General features: G+C 39.6%; 1 protein-coding gene across 5 annotated transcripts in view; it reads right to left on the bottom strand.

Annotated features, from left to right (window-relative positions):
• Window positions 1-15,570, bottom strand: part of C7 (complement C7) — a 95,915-nt gene that overhangs the window by 41,769 nt on the left and 38,576 nt on the right. For 3 of the 5 annotated variants that reach the window (XM_070519715.1, XM_070519716.1, XM_070519717.1), the window contains exons 2-4: window positions 2,301-2,369; window positions 1,930-1,985; window positions 68-143 (exon numbers count right to left, since the gene is read on the bottom strand). In XM_070519715.1, coding sequence (XP_070375816.1) covers window positions 68-143; window positions 1,930-1,985; window positions 2,301-2,369 — 201 coding nt within the window. Of the gene's footprint in view, window positions 1-67; window positions 144-1,929; window positions 1,986-2,300; window positions 2,370-7,353; window positions 7,627-15,570 lie in introns of those variants that run through there. The other 2 variants (XM_070519718.1, XM_070519719.1) reach the window with 2 other exon arrangements.

Below are 15,570 nucleotides of genomic sequence, written 5' to 3' on the forward strand. Positions count from 1 at the left end.
GCCATTTTGTCCAGACCTAAGCTGCTTCTGTAACTAAATCGTAAACAAAGTTTTTGCATGGTCCTACCTGAGTCTTGGTACAACCACTGCATTCTGACCAAGGGCCGTAGGAAGCCCACTGGCAATTGACTGGAGAGGAGGCACTGTCAAATTGTCATAGAGCAGGTGGAAAAATGAGAGAGAGAAAACACAAAGAATAGTCAAAAATTGTAAAAACTTGCTTCACAATTTTTTTCTAAGAAGTACCAAAGGTATCCAAAATATATACAAATATATATGGAAGAGACCCACATTTTTTAGAAATTAACGTTTATTAAACATCTATAATGTAGCAGGCACTTTTTAGACACTAGAGTTGTAAACATAATGAAAGAGATAGGTCACCAACCATTGATAGAGGGGAGGACAAAGACACAGGTGTGTAAACAAATAATCATAATTCCATAATATAATCACAATCCATAACACAATATATCTAATTTGGTAGATTTCAAAACAGAAATGTATACAGTATAATGTGTTATGGAAATATAAATAAAGGAGTGTTCAGAGTTGGGACGATAAGTAAGAACATATAAGAGGTAGATATTGTGACCCTTGAAAGGATTCAAATGATGAATTGAAGAGTTATACAGAAACTCTTAACAGGGAGACAAGAAGCTCTAAAAAGACCCTATGAGAAGTGGGCACTAAAAATTACCATAGGCTAAATGGACAGGAGTTTACTTTTAAATGTTCCCCCTGTTCATTTAGGCTACTTCTCAAGCACACACCCAAGCAGGGCCAATTTGAGCCTGAACAATTCCACTCAAATAAAACACATGTGCAGAATAGATAGTTGGCTCTCATACAATGCTTCACTCCGGCTGTGTCGAGGAGGTCACATGGCTTAGTCCTATGAGATTAAGGGAGCCCAGCCTACAAGCACGTTTTACAAGGGAGAAAGGATTGAAGACTCCTGGTTTCTGGATTTGCAGTACCTTCCTAGCCTCCAAGACTTCTTGAGTCAAGGTGATTCGTGCTTATCTTAAGCCTGTCAGGTGACTCTGCAAGTGAGGAGTCCCCTTCTGTAGGGTGTGCCTCAGGTGCTTTTATGGGGGCCAACCTTGCTAACCTGTAGCCTCAACATGGCACCAATGATCCAAATGCCTTAGCATCTTTGACCCATACACAATCTAAACTTGCTGTTTTTCTATTTTGTGAACCAGGGACAGGCAGAGGTCTTCCCCAAACACCGAGGCTTAGGTAGGGAAGCTCACTTGGCCTCATCCCCTCTGTGCTCCCACAGTACACTGTGCAAGCCTCTCCCAGAACCCTTAGCACATTTGTATTGAAATCAGCTGTTTCGAGACCGGAATCACCCCTTGACTCTCAATGCTGTCTTGGTGCTCTTTGTACCCTGTCATCACCAGCAGAGCTCCTGACACATGTTCTGATAGCCCGATAAAGTGTACTGACCTGGTCCCATCCCATCAAACTGACATGGAAAGCAAAACAAGGCCATGGGCAGATGATGCTGGCTTTGTTCCAGGTCTCAAGAGCCAATAAAACTATTTTCTTAAAAAGCTCTCAACCTTTAAAGTCCAAAGAATATTTTGCGACGGCTGCATTTAAAGATCAAATTCTGCTCTAAGATGTGTAGGCTGTCTGCAATTCTCTGAATTACAGGTAAAACCATGGTGCTGGGACAGGCGGAAACCCTTGAGGTATTTTTAGTCTTCACATTTCTTCCTTACAGGGAATAAAATAAGATTAAAAATAAAATAAGCTGTTGCTATCATTGCCTTTTCTCAAAGCATGGAAAGATACAGTGTTGAAGGGATAAGTATGCTCAGGCTGCAATGTAAAATTCAGGCCACACTAAAGAATGTCCTAAGAATAAAAAAGTAATTTTTAATGATTTCCACACACAATCCAAACAATTCTTACCTTGTAAAGACTTGGAACTCTCCTATAAATCCCACCAAGATGAGTAAACTTATTGCCTGGGTGAAAAAAAAAAAACAATAAAACATGATTTTAGTTTGCATTTCTTTAATGAGTTGAAACTGAATACATTGGTACCAATCAAGATTTGTGAGTTGGGAAGATAAACAGTGAAGAACCATGGAGAATGTTCGATGACTTTGTTTGTCTTTTAAGTTTCCATTTTAAATAAAGGTTTATTATAATTCTGCTGAGCTCACCTCCTACTATTCATTTCTGTAAAGACAACTAGGGGCGGGCGATGTCATGGACTAACAAATTGAAAATGTTCTCTAGAGTTAAATGGTTGCAAGCATTTCTTAGAGTCCCATCACCTTTAAATTCCTTTCTCCACTGTCTCCTCTAACTTCAGCGCCCATGAGGACATCCCGAGGGGAGAAAGCCTGCAAGAAAGAGCAGAGCCAAGAGCTGAAGAGTTAAAAGGGAAATAAGCTTCATAAATGAAGAATCGAAAGGTGAAGCACATCCCTCGTCGCGGGGGTGGTGAAGCCCCTGTACTCCTTAGTTCTGTGGGTGGCTCCTCAGTTTTAAAACACCTCTGAGGCCTTTCATAATCATCGCTACATGATAGCACCATCCTAAATACTGAGGATCTGACAGGTTACAAAATTATACATAAAATGTGGTTACATTTTGTTTGAAAAATCAAACATGCACTGAAAACAAATCTAGAAAGAAATATAACAAAGGATAATAGTTCATTTCTGGCTGTGAAATTATACATGATTTCTTTTATTTTTACTTTTATGTGTTTTTCTACTTTGACAACTGAAGTGGGGGAATACAATTCAAATCTTTCATAGAGACTCTCTAAGATAACAAATGCATTTGATTCATAGCCCAGTGTAAAAGTCCTTAAAATCATCTCACCCTACATTTTAACAGGTCAGTATTCTTTCTCTTCCCCCTGACCTGCCCAAACCTCTTTTGTCTCAATGTAGCTGTGGAGTGGCTTCCCAACTTTTTTTCCAGACTCTTCTACTAGCCATTCTAGATCACCCATCCTCTTATTAGGTATCTTTCTTTCAGTTGTAAAATCCTAGTTGCCTCCTTCTGCTTTTTACAGTTCTTAAAATCTTTTACTCTATTACTCTGATTAGTTTAACCAAAAGGGCAGAGAGGTACCCACAGCTATGAGCATCCTGGAAATGAGTGAAAAATGCTGGGGGATGCCATGAATGGTTTTCTGACTTTTCAACAAATATATGAAGCACATACTGTAAAGCAATACCTTTTAAAGGTTTTTTTTTTTTTAATTATAAACTTCGTGTTTTTTTTCTTTTTCAACAGCATGTCTTTACTCTGTGCTATGTCAACTTGTTTCTCTTGCCCCTGGGAAATCCTATCTCATAGCTTTACTAGTTACTCACAGGCATTAACAGTCACATTTTCAGAAAATAAAAATTTTGGGGACCGGCCTGGTGGCACAGTGGTTAAGCACGCACATTCCACTTCAGCAGCCTGGGGTTCACTGGTTAGGATCCGGGTGCAGACATGGCACCGCTTGACAAGACATGCTGTGGTAGGCATCCCACGTATAAAGCAGAGGAAGATGAGCACGGATGTTAGCTCAAGGCCAGTCTTCCTCAGCAAAAAGAGGAGGATTGGCAGCAGATGTTAGCTCAGGGCTAATCTTCCTCAAAAAAAAAAAAAAAATTTTGAAACAATCTAATAGTCAAATTTCGATTCATCATCCAATTTTAAATTTCTCTCCGACTCTCAGTTCCCAGATGTTTATAATACGGGAGGAATGGGGTCCACTTCAAAATCCTCACTGTGCTCTTCTGCATCTCTTCCTCACCTCCCCAAGCTGCCTCTGTCTTCTTCAAAGTCAGAGAGGGATGAGTGAGATGGACAAAAGCCAAAAAGGATATTGCTTGACTGATCCAGCTAGTCTGGTGATGGTAAATCAGGGTGTACTGGATGTTTGAATGTCAATTCTTTTTCTCTCACAGTGTTTTTGTGGCTCCTAGGGTATCCCCTCTGGGATCTACAGCCACTGTTCTCCAGCACAAATGATTCATCTCTTTGTTCATCACTCGTGCCTCTCACCAGTGCCTGCTTCCTGGGAGTCCTTTCCATACTGATGCTATCTGTTAGGGTTGCTTCATCCTGCAGGCAGTCTCTCACGCAGAGCCTCTGACAACCCAAGTCTGGCTCCTTTCCAAAGGTCCACTTCTGGTCCATGGGATACCTGCACACATCCTTGGCCTGTCAAATTCTGAATGCCAAGGATGTAATCAATAATGTTGTGTTGATTTCCTCCATTAAAGGCAGGCCAGTCACCAGCCTGTGCCTTTAGAATGCCTCAAACGTGGGTCAGGTATCATTCTCCATATCCCTCATACTCCAAAGGATATGATCTTGCATACTCTTGGGGAATGGGATGGCCAAAAGGTCACCAGACAGGTTTAGGGCTATTCTTCTTGTAATACTGAATTGAATGTCCAACACCTCACTTTAAAACGTGGGGGTACTGACCACTTACTGTTCTTGGCCTTTGACCCTCAGTCAAAACAAGCATGAGGAAAAATCCATTTTTAACCTTCTATTACATGTGTTTTAAAAGACTGCCAATCAAGTTTTAGGGAATATACTTTTCTTCACCAGGAGTGCCTTTGCCACCTCCTTCCTCACATACAGCCTCCTTATTGTAACCCATGAAGATACACATAGTACAAGGTCAGGTCTGTTCATGAGTTACACAAGCTGAATCTATTAACCAAAAGAATTTCTTGAATATGTGCTAGCTGAGGACCTAGAAAGGAAGCAGTTATCATTCCTTGCCTTTGGAAAGAGTATCTCATCAAACGGACATGATAGAACAATCCCACATCAATAAACAGTCACATTAATGACAGAGATAGGTATACATCTAAGGTGACTCTATGAAAGAATTGTTTAGTTGAAAGGATATGCAACCTTTGTCCTGTGTAATGTAGCTAACCTGGAACTACATCTCCCAGAATTCTCTTCTCTTCTTTCTTATCACCAAATGAGCATGAGCTCTACCTCCTTCCTCTAACGTGTTCCAGCTACAAACATTATCTCTATGCTTCCAATTTCTCCAAGTTTGGTCATTTGTGTCTGTCTACTTAACCATGAGTCCTTTTAGGGTAAAAAACAAAGTATTAATTTCTGTAGTATACCCTGGATTCCACATACCTAAATTCCAAAAAATAGTATGGAAAAATCAAATCTAATTCATCATGTCCTAATTAATATCTTGATCAAAAATTTAGAACATAGGGCATTCTCCAGATGAATAAGGAAGATTTTAAAATCAGCTTACTTACATTTTTATTAGAAATAAACATCAATTTGCAACACTTCTAATAATAAAGAAATGCTAAACGGCACAATAATATGATTGAGCGTTTCATAGCCGTCAGAAGCATGTTATAGATTGTCCAAAGAACATATCCATATGATATAATGAGTAAAAAGACCCAGATCCAATTTGATAACAATTTAGTGAAATATATTTTGAACATATTCATTTAAAAATCTGAAAAGAAATAGATTAAAACATTAACAACAGTTATCTCTGGGTGGAAAAATAATAGATATTTTCTTCTTTTTGAACTTACATTTGCCAATAAGGTAGCATCTGAATCTGGAAAAGAACATTTTTTTAAAGGCTCAAACAACAACACAGTACAATTGGTAGAAGACAGCTGATAACATCAGATCAGCTCTAGGTGTGGTAAGGAAGCAGAGAGGACTTGAGCTAGGACATCCCTGTGTCTGACCACATCCCAGCCCATGGGAATGATGCCTTATGTTGGCAAATCCCAGGTTCATCTCACAGGGAGGGGGGAATAAAAGGCTAGGCCACAGCCAGCTCAGAGAGAAGCCCCTTCCACTCTGAATCCTATGCAAAGGATACCACGAGAACCAAGGGGATTCTGGGACTACCTCTCTGAATTTAGTTCATGTGAATAATGGGAGAAGGAGACAAAAGAATACTCCCCCTTAAAAGGCCAGACCTGAAAGTCATTTGTGGCTGTGTCTTCATAGGCCAAGTTTTCCTTCTCTGAAATGTATCACAAAAGCATGCCCTTCAGGTTTACTGTAAAAGTGTGACTACCTGCTTCAAATATAGGTGAGAACTCTGCATGCAACTTGCAGGAAGATAATTTCTTTATTTGTTGATATCGTATCAGCCAATAGACAGAGAAAAGTATATTTATTATCACAAAAGAAAAATACCATAATAATCAATGATTGTGAACATATTTTTAAGCACAAAACAATTATTAAGATGTCTCATAAAATAAATAGGGAAATTCATTGATGATTAATACAAATATTAGAAGAAAGAATGCTAATTAGATGATTCAGAAAAGCACCATATTCTTTTTGAGCTAACAAATTTTCTAAAGTTCTAAATAAAAATACAAGACAGAGTAATAGAGATTAGATTAGATTATAATCCTAACTTTGTAGGGTTAGTTGATATTCTAACATCATAACATTAAACAAATTCACTTTGTGATTTGTGTTTAATTTTTAATTATTTAATGCCATGTAATTTCACGCATGAGTTATTCAGGACCTGTATATGGCTCCTGCTCCAACCCCATTGGAAAATGAGCACAGATTCAGTATTGCAAATGGATGGCACAGTGACCACAAAAGCAATCGAGCAGTTGACAGGGCTCAGAAATTACTGTTCCAGTCTTATAATGCAAAATTTTTAAAGTTTAAATGCCAAAATTTGCAGTAATAAAATTGTAGTAGCAATTTCATCTTATTTTTGCATACTAGAAGTCTAGTCTATGATAGTTATTTCTGCCTTTGGCCATATCTTTGGTTGAATAGTACTTTTTTTAAACATTTAGCCATTTTGCATGCGACCAACATGTGTGTTTGGTAAACCTTTAGTTTCATTCCTTATATCTGTATCTTCTACTCTCACAATCCTGACGCTTTCATCCAGGATTCTAAGTTCTGAAGTTCCAAGTGTCTAAATTCACTTTTCCATAAAACTCTTAGATAAGTCAAATCACCAGGGGCTCATTGCATGGCTCCAAATCAAACAAAATCCACTGGAGGAAGTTTTTCCCTAAGAAATAACAATAGTACTATTGTATTTCTTAACGGCTTTCTCAGGGCTTTCATAAACATTGTCTCCACTCTCTGATTCCCAGACTTCTGAACCAATATTTTAACTGCAAGACAAAAAAAAGGAATTCACCCTGGCTGAACTGTTAAATACATTAAGTAAGGATTTTTTAAAAGTCACCCTTAGATCTTTCTCTTTCTTTCTTTCCCACATGTTTTCCTTATTTGAGTTCTTTCAGTTAAGTCTCTTTCCCTGTTGAGAAAGCTTAGTTTACAAAAGTAATTAAATTGTTATCTTACCTTCATGTTTGGGAAAACACTCAGGGCAGAACAGAGGAAGAAAATCTCCAGTTTGTGTCCCCCATGAATTTCACCATCAGGAAGAACCCAGCAGTCTGCTCCCTCCCTGTCTCTCCCTGCTGGGGGTTAATTTGGCACCGATATATACAGCAAGTGGTTCTGAGACTCAGCTCCTACCCCAATCAGATTCTCCGGAAGAGTCTGTGCCTGTACTCAGTCTGTGTCTTGAAGCCAGATGCATCTTATCAATTTACACAGGCCTTAGATTCAGCCAGCTGGGGCTGTTTGGAAGTGTAGTTCTGAGAAAACATCAGTAAATCAAGAAAAGGAGCAAATATTGTCAGTTCCATGTTTAAGTGATTTTTCAACCAAATAACACTCTGTAAGGCCAGGGGTAAGCCTCCTTCCTGTTTCAGTCTACTGAACTAAGCAGCTATTGTCATATTCTCTTAAAGGATGTTGTACACCAGACTGAGATTAAACACTTTGCGGGAGAAAAGGTCTAAATGCAGTTCTGTCACTCAAAATGTAAATGGAACATTCTGGAGTGGAATTTCTCCCCACCCCTCCCCCCAAAAAACATATATAGCCTAACACACTATAATATCTATCTCTTCATGCTTGACTTCTGCAGAAGGATCAAAAAGAGCATCATTTTTTTGTTGAGGTTATGACAGTTTACAACATTGTGAAATTTCAGTTGTACATTATTATTTGTCACTCAGCCTATATATGTGCCTCTGCACCCTTTGTGTCCACCTCCCACCCTCCTTCCCCCTGGTAACCACTAAATAGTTCTTATTTTCCCCGTGTTTATTTGTCTTCCACATATGAGTGAAGTCATACAGTGTTTGTCTTTCTCTCTCTGGCTTATTTTGTTTAACATAATACTGTTAAGTTCCATCTATGTTGTTGCTAATGGGATGATTTTGTCATTTTTTTCTGGCTGAGTAGTATTCCATTGTGTATATATATGCCATATCGTTTTTATCCAATCATCAGTTGATGGGCACTTAGGTTGCTTCCACATCTTGGCTATTGTGAATAATGCTTCAATGAACATAGGGGTGCATAAGTCTCTTTGAATTGCTGTTTTCAAGTTCTTTGGCTAGATACCCAGTAGTGTGATAGCTGGATTGTATGGTAGTTCTATTTTTCACTTTTTGAGGAATCTCCATAGTGTTTTCCATAGTGGCTGCACCAGTTTGCATTCCCACCAGCAGTGTATGAGGGTTCCCTTTTCTCCACAAGCTCTCCAACATTTGTTATTTTTTGTCTTGGTTGTTATAGGCATTCTGATGGGTGTAATGTGGTATCTCAGTTTAGATTTCATTTGCATATCCCTGATGATCAGTGATGTTGAGCATCTTTTCATGCCCCTATTGGCCATCTACATATCTCCTTTGGAGAAACATCTGTTCATATCTTCTGCCCATTTTTTGATCAGACTATTAAGAGCATCATTTTTTGCAAACATATTTAAAGGCATCACTAATTTTCTGAAGAACTTCCCTTAATCTTTTGATATTCAGATAATTCTGTTGGAAACTTCTCATCATGGTAGCCATCAACGTCCATTTTCTCTTCTTCAGTTGTTGCCTTGTTTTACTCTGCCAGATCTCCTTTTCCACGGCTTTGCATTGATTCTAACAGTTCTCCAACATCACTTTCATAGATTTCATGAAACGCTGCATTTTTTGTCAGATTTCAGATTTTTTATTTAAGTTGAGCTACAGTTTTATGTGCATGGTTTGGCCAAATGTTCTGATGCTTGCTACTAAGCCGATATGGGTAGGAGAACCCCAAGTGTTAGGTAGGAAAGGAAATTTGAGTTGAGAGTAATTTTATGAGTAAACATTCCATTAGTGAATATTTTCCAGTTTTAATGATTTTTGTCTTTCTGTATCTAAAGACCTTGAACAATAGAGACCTACCCCTCCGCTCCCCTCATAAACTGAGTGTGGTCTTCCAGGGACAAAGCTTCCACACCTTTTGTTCAAACCATCAGTGGTTTGTGTGGAAGAAATTTGCCACAGAGAAGATGACCCCTGATTCCTGAGAAATGTTTTTTTTATTCAACTCCAAGTGCATGAATTCCAGATGTCAGGGCTTATCTTTAGTACTCAATGTGGAATTCTACATTCAATGGCTGTCTTAGTTTGGGTTCCACCGGAAGTAGATTCTGAGACAAGAATTCAATTGCAAGCAGGCTTTTTTTTGCGTTTTGGGTTTTGGTTTTTGTTGGTTTTGAGGGGGAGTTTCTTGAAGGGAGTTGTTGTTGTTGTGTTGTTTTGTTTTGCTTTTGAGAAGCGATCCTAGAAAGCACTGCTGAGAGGTGGGAAAACGAGATTGGGGAGGAAAGAAATCAGTAAAACGCACTTTATCATGCAAGATACGATTGTGGCAATTAGAGCTCAGTCTAATGAGGAAATCTGAGAGACACTGCAGAGCACATCTCAGAGTTATCCCAACTAAAGGGTAAGCAAACTGAGCAAGGGGCTGGTCCCATGGCTGAGTGGCTGAGTTCGCGACTACGCTTTAGTGGCATGGGTTCTGCCAGTTTGGATCCTGGGCGAGGACCTAGCACTGCTCATCAAGCCATGCTGGAGTGGTGACCCACATAGCAGACCCAGAAGGACCTACAGCTCAAATATACAACTATGTACTGGGGGAGATTTGGGGAGAAGACCAAAAAGAGGAAAATTGGCAACAGATTTTAGCTCAGGGCCAATCTTTAAAAAAAGAAAACCAGGCAATATATCTACCAACACTCTGTCTGTTGTGGGTTGAGGGTGGCTCTGGACTTATCAACTTTCTGACACTTTCAGCTTGCCCTGGGGGTAGGCTGAGCACATATCTGTAGCCAGAACAAAAAGGCCTTCAAGTAGAGAGTTGCAGGTGTTTGCAGTACTCGCCAGTATTTGCCTGTCACGTAGAGGCGAGTGCTGAGGGCACAGAGGCAGGACACCAAGAGCACCTGCTACAGCAGCTTTTCCTGCAGGCGTGCATGCATTCATTTGTTCATTCTACATTCAACAAATACTTACTGAGGATGCAGAATATGATAAACTCTGGACTTTGATAGACAGAAGCCTTGAGCCATATCCTTCTTTATTTTCATTCTTTACGTATTATATAGATCATATTAGCCTGTTTATAGAGTAACCATAGGCTAGAGGATGGATCACATGCAAACACATGTACCTATGATAATTTAGGACTTGACTTCTTCAGTTCCCAGAGATTGTATTCCAGAGGTTATTTAACTCTAAAAAGTTTACAAATACTTCCTTTCCCCGAATGCTTTGCAGTCTTACATATTTGTGCTTGTGTGAACAGTATTTCTTCTGTCTGGAATTTCAATGGAGAAGCCATTGGAAGAAGGCATTAAGTAGAAGTGGGAGCCACACTTTGGGAAATGTGACTGCCAGCATAAGTTGCATGGACTTTATTCAAGGGACAATGGGAACTCACACACTGGAAGTTTATTTCTTTTTTCCTGTGCTGCCAATCTTCTTCTGTTTGATGGAGGAAGAGAGGCCCTGAGCTAACATTCCTGCCAATCCACCTCCACTTCATATGTGGGATGCCACCACAGTGTGGCCTGACGAGTGGTGCAGTGTGCAGGTCCGCACCCGGGATCTGAACTCAAGAACCCCAGGCAGCTGAACTTGAGGGCGCGAACTTAACCACTATACCACCAGGCCAGCCCCATCAAGTTTTTAGGAAGTTTTAAGGAAAGAATAAAAGTGGTGCTTTAGGATGACTGAAACAATAGTAGTGTGCAAACTACATGGAAGAGGTAAGGCGGGGAGGCAGGAAGTGTGATTCAGAATTGATTTCAGCAGTCAGACAAGGGCAATCAAGGCCTCACTTAGAAGGAGCAAAGAACCAGAGAATTCACAAGGCTTTGCGGTTAAACATGATTTCATGTCTGATTGACTGAGAAAATTGGAAGAATTTAAGAACAAATTAATGAAGGAGAGAAATAGGAAGTTGAAGAGCAAGAGCTGGCTTTGAAGAGGCGACATTTTTATTTTGGAGAAAACGTCCGTCCCGTAACTGGAAACGTAGATCTCTTTGGAAAGAAATACCTTTGATAGGGCCCTAGGCAGAGCCACTGGCGTGAGGGTAAAGAACTGAAGCCACGGGAGACTGACCACAGTGACGCACAAAACCAGACGGAACGCTGCTGTGTGGGGAGCAGGAAGAAAGAGAAAAGCCAAAGAGGAGAAAGGTTACGGAAAGAGAAGGAAAACCAAAATAATGCAGTGTCAGGCCAATTCAGGAGGATTTCAAGGAGAGGTCAGTCAACAATGACAAGTGCCATATGGAGATCAAAGCGAAGGAGTATTGAGGGAAGACCACACCACTCAGCAGTTAAGCCACAATTAAAGCACTGTGGATAAACTTAGAACAGAGTTTCCCAACATATTTTCCACTCTGGTACTTCAGGAAAAAATAATTACTTTTGTGGTTAAGCACATGTAAGAAACTGTGTATATTACAGAGCAGGGTTTCCTCAACCTGTGAATTACTGACCTTTTGTGCCTGATAATTCTTTGTTGGAGGGACTGGGGGAAGCTGTCCTGTGCATTGGAGGACGTTCAGCAGCATCCTTGATCTTGACCCACTAGATGCCAGTAACACCCTCCCCAGTCATGACAATCAAAAATGTCTCCAGACATTGCCAAATGTCCCCTGGAGGCAAAATCACTCTCTCTTCCATTGAGAACTACTATTATAGTTTCTACCCCCAGCAAATGCCCAGCCTTAGATTCACAAAGCACAGTGCAGAGCGCATCCTAAATTAAACGTTCTGGAAGTTCTACACCAAGTTAAACTTTTAAAAACTTTTTTCAAACCAGAATTTCACAAATTCATGTGACTCCAGAACTTGTATTTCTAACAGCCCCCTGTTCAAAACTGGTATATATGACACGCTTTGGCAAATGGTGTCTGAGCCAATACAGAATCAGTAGAGGGGAAGAGCAGATTTCTGCCAGACTGGGGAAGGGCCCACAAGGGCACAGCCCTCTCCCCATGTCCTACATGACACACTCCCTAATCCTCATTAGTCCTCGCTACCCTGGGTAGCCTCTCAAAAACTGTTAACATCCTCAGACCCTAATGAAACTATTAGGCCTCTGATGATATCAAGAAGTTGTTGTGGTCCACCTCAGGGACATATTTGCAAACATTCAACAAGCCCATTTCACTTACGAGTCATTTTGTTTCTTTCTAAATTGTTCCAACAGATTCCTCTAACTCTGGAGGCATAAGAATGAATTCAGTGGGGAAGGATAAAGCCTCCTTTTCTCTCCTCTATTGAGACTGATAAGGTCAAAATGGAAACTTCCAGGGGTTGGAGCAAAGAATCACAGCACCCTCTAGTGGCAGGCATGTTCCTATCCCTTGAGTAAAAGAACAGCCTTCGGTTCTGGCCTTAAGGGACTTGGGGTAAGGGGAGAAATGTTGAATCTTCTTAAGCTCCCAGTCAAGTGCTTAAGCTAATAAGTACTCCAGGTGGTATCTCTTTTTCCATTAAAGTGTCACTGTGTGAATAGTTTGAGAGTGAAAAATGGCTGCTAGGCAATGCCTCATCCAAAGGAAGATTTTGGCAAAATAATGATTGTTAAATGTTTTATCATTACACGTAATAAGATACTGCCCGTCTCCACTGGTAGCACTGCACTAAACTCTGTGATTAGTGCACTAATTTAAAGTGAGGTCGCTGGATTAGTATTCTCTTTTGGCATCCAGTCCTTGATAAGAATGTTGTTTAAGGTTTAAATAGATTAAGAAATATTTACAGGGCTTCACAATTCCCTTTGGACAAGACGTCATTGCCCTTTACAACACTGGACAAGCCTTTGCCCTGGTGGTCCTGCTGGCTGCAGATGGCAAGGGTCAAATTATAATCAGGAGGCAATAAGACATTCTGGCGTGATGGTTTTCAATAGTGGCAGGCTCTCGCTACGTTTAGAAGAAGGCCTGGGTTTGTTTGGGTTTCTAGCTGTCATCTGGGGTTTTCAGTTATCTGCAATGCGTGGCTGCAGCCTGCACATCCAAGATACATTTCATTTGGTTTACATTTGAATTAAGTCAAACAGCTTTGAGAAGGAAGATATGAAACGCAAAGATTTCTGTGGTTCTGTAACTGCATTATGCAAAGTCCTGCAGAGGAAAAGTGACTATCAAAAGACAAGGTCATCTATTCAATCCACACTTTAAACTTGTGGGGTCTACGCAGAAAAAGGTGGAATTTTTTTTTTAAGAACAAGAATTCAGCATATTATAGCTCTAAAATAAAAAGTAATCACTTTCAGAAAATGTCAATCTGTATCATAATTGTAAACTTTACCTCATTAAACTGTCTTTAAACAGACATATTTTAATATCAGATTCATCATTATATACTCCTCAGACCAAGAAAGAATAAAGAATGAGTAGTAGAAGGAGAAAAATATGAATTGTACAAACTCTTCAGATGTTTGTGAAAAAATCTTAGAAACCAGTGGAGAACAGTCACAAATACATAACTAGAAACTTCTCCTTAAAAGTAGAAATTTTCTGAGGCTGGCTGCATGGCGTAATGGTTAAGTTCAGCGAGCTCTGCTTTGGTTGCCCAGGTTTGCGGGTTCAGATCCTGGGCTCAGACCTATGCCACTCATTAGCCATACTGTGGTGACAACACACATATAAATCATAGGAAGATTGGCACAGGTGTTAGCTCAGGCCTAGTCTTCCTCAAGCAAAAGAAAAAGAAAAGAGGAAGATTGGCAACAGATATTAGCTCAGGGAAGAGCTTCCTCAGGAAAAAAAAAAAAATAGAAATTTTGCTGAAAGCAATAAAGGGTACTAATTTGTGCTTCACTAGTACAAATATGCACTCTAAAGGCAGACGGTCTGGGTTCAAACCTCAGTCAAGTTGCCGAGCCCCTTTGATCCTCTTCCTTCCTTATCTGAAAAGTGGAAAATAATATTATCTAACTCGTAGGATTGTTATATTAAATGAATCCGAGTAAAACAATTAGCACTGCCCCTGGAATATAAATAAATATAAAGTAAGCTTAGTCCAATAAATGTGAGCTGGTCTGCAAAAGATCAGAAACAACCCAGACATTCATCAATAGTGAATTGATTAAGTAAATTATAGTACACATATAGAAGGGAATGTTACACAGCTATTTAAAAACTGAAGAAGTTCTTGATGCACTGATATGAAAAGATCTGCAAAACATGCTGTTAAGGGAGAAAAAGGAAAGATACACAACAGTAAGTTACTTTGAAGTTGAAAGAGGGGAGGAGAATAAGAATATATATTTCTGTTTGTATTTGCATGAAGAATCTCTAGAAGGATACATAGGAAACAATCCTGTGAGAAGGGGACTAGTTGAAAAGACGGAAAAAGAAATGATAGAAAAAAAGATAAAACTAAGGCTTTTTACCTTATACTATTTTATATTTTTAATATATGAGTGAAGGTATTACCTATTCAAAAAAGAAATTTAAAATTGTTTAATTTGTTGTGTTAGTTACTATGATTTTCTTATTCATAGTGCCATAGAAGAAGCATCCTAACCATTCTCTGTCCTTTGCGTGCTTGTTTGTTCATTCATTTGTTTGAAGGAGCTGGGGTATATTGTAATGATACTCACAGCAATGATAGAAACAGGAATCTTGCCAAAATGCTTCATGGGCACCAGGGCCAAAAGGATGGTAGATCTTGTGATTCATAGATCTTAACTTTAGTGCACCACTGACATATTTCCTTTTTTATGTGATTGTTATGTGACTATGTTCCCAAATGTATGCCCTTTCATAGTGAGCATATGAGTAAAGTGCACTGATCACATGTATTTAAATATAAATGAAAATTTAATATTACCCATATTCATAAAGACATTAGTTTCATTCTCTTCTTGTTCTTTCTTCAGCTTCTACTAGTGTGGGCCTGCTTCTGGGGAGAAAATGTGGTCTTCTAGAAAGAATATCAGACAAACTTTGTCATAAATTTAGACATTACCATTTGCTGTGTTATCCTCTCATGCCTCAATCTTCTTACTTTAAAAAAAGGATAATGAGGAGCCGGCCCCATGGCCGAGTGGTTAAGTTCGTGTGCACTGCTTCCGCAGCCTAGGGTTTCACCAGTTCAAATCCTGGGCGCGGACTACCACTCATCAAGCCATGCTGAGGCGGCATCCCGCATGCCAC

Source organism: Equus asinus, chromosome 10 (genome assembly GCF_041296235.1).
Source record: "Equus asinus isolate D_3611 breed Donkey chromosome 10, EquAss-T2T_v2, whole genome shotgun sequence".
Classification (NCBI taxonomy): Eukaryota; Metazoa; Chordata; class Mammalia; order Perissodactyla; family Equidae; genus Equus; species Equus asinus.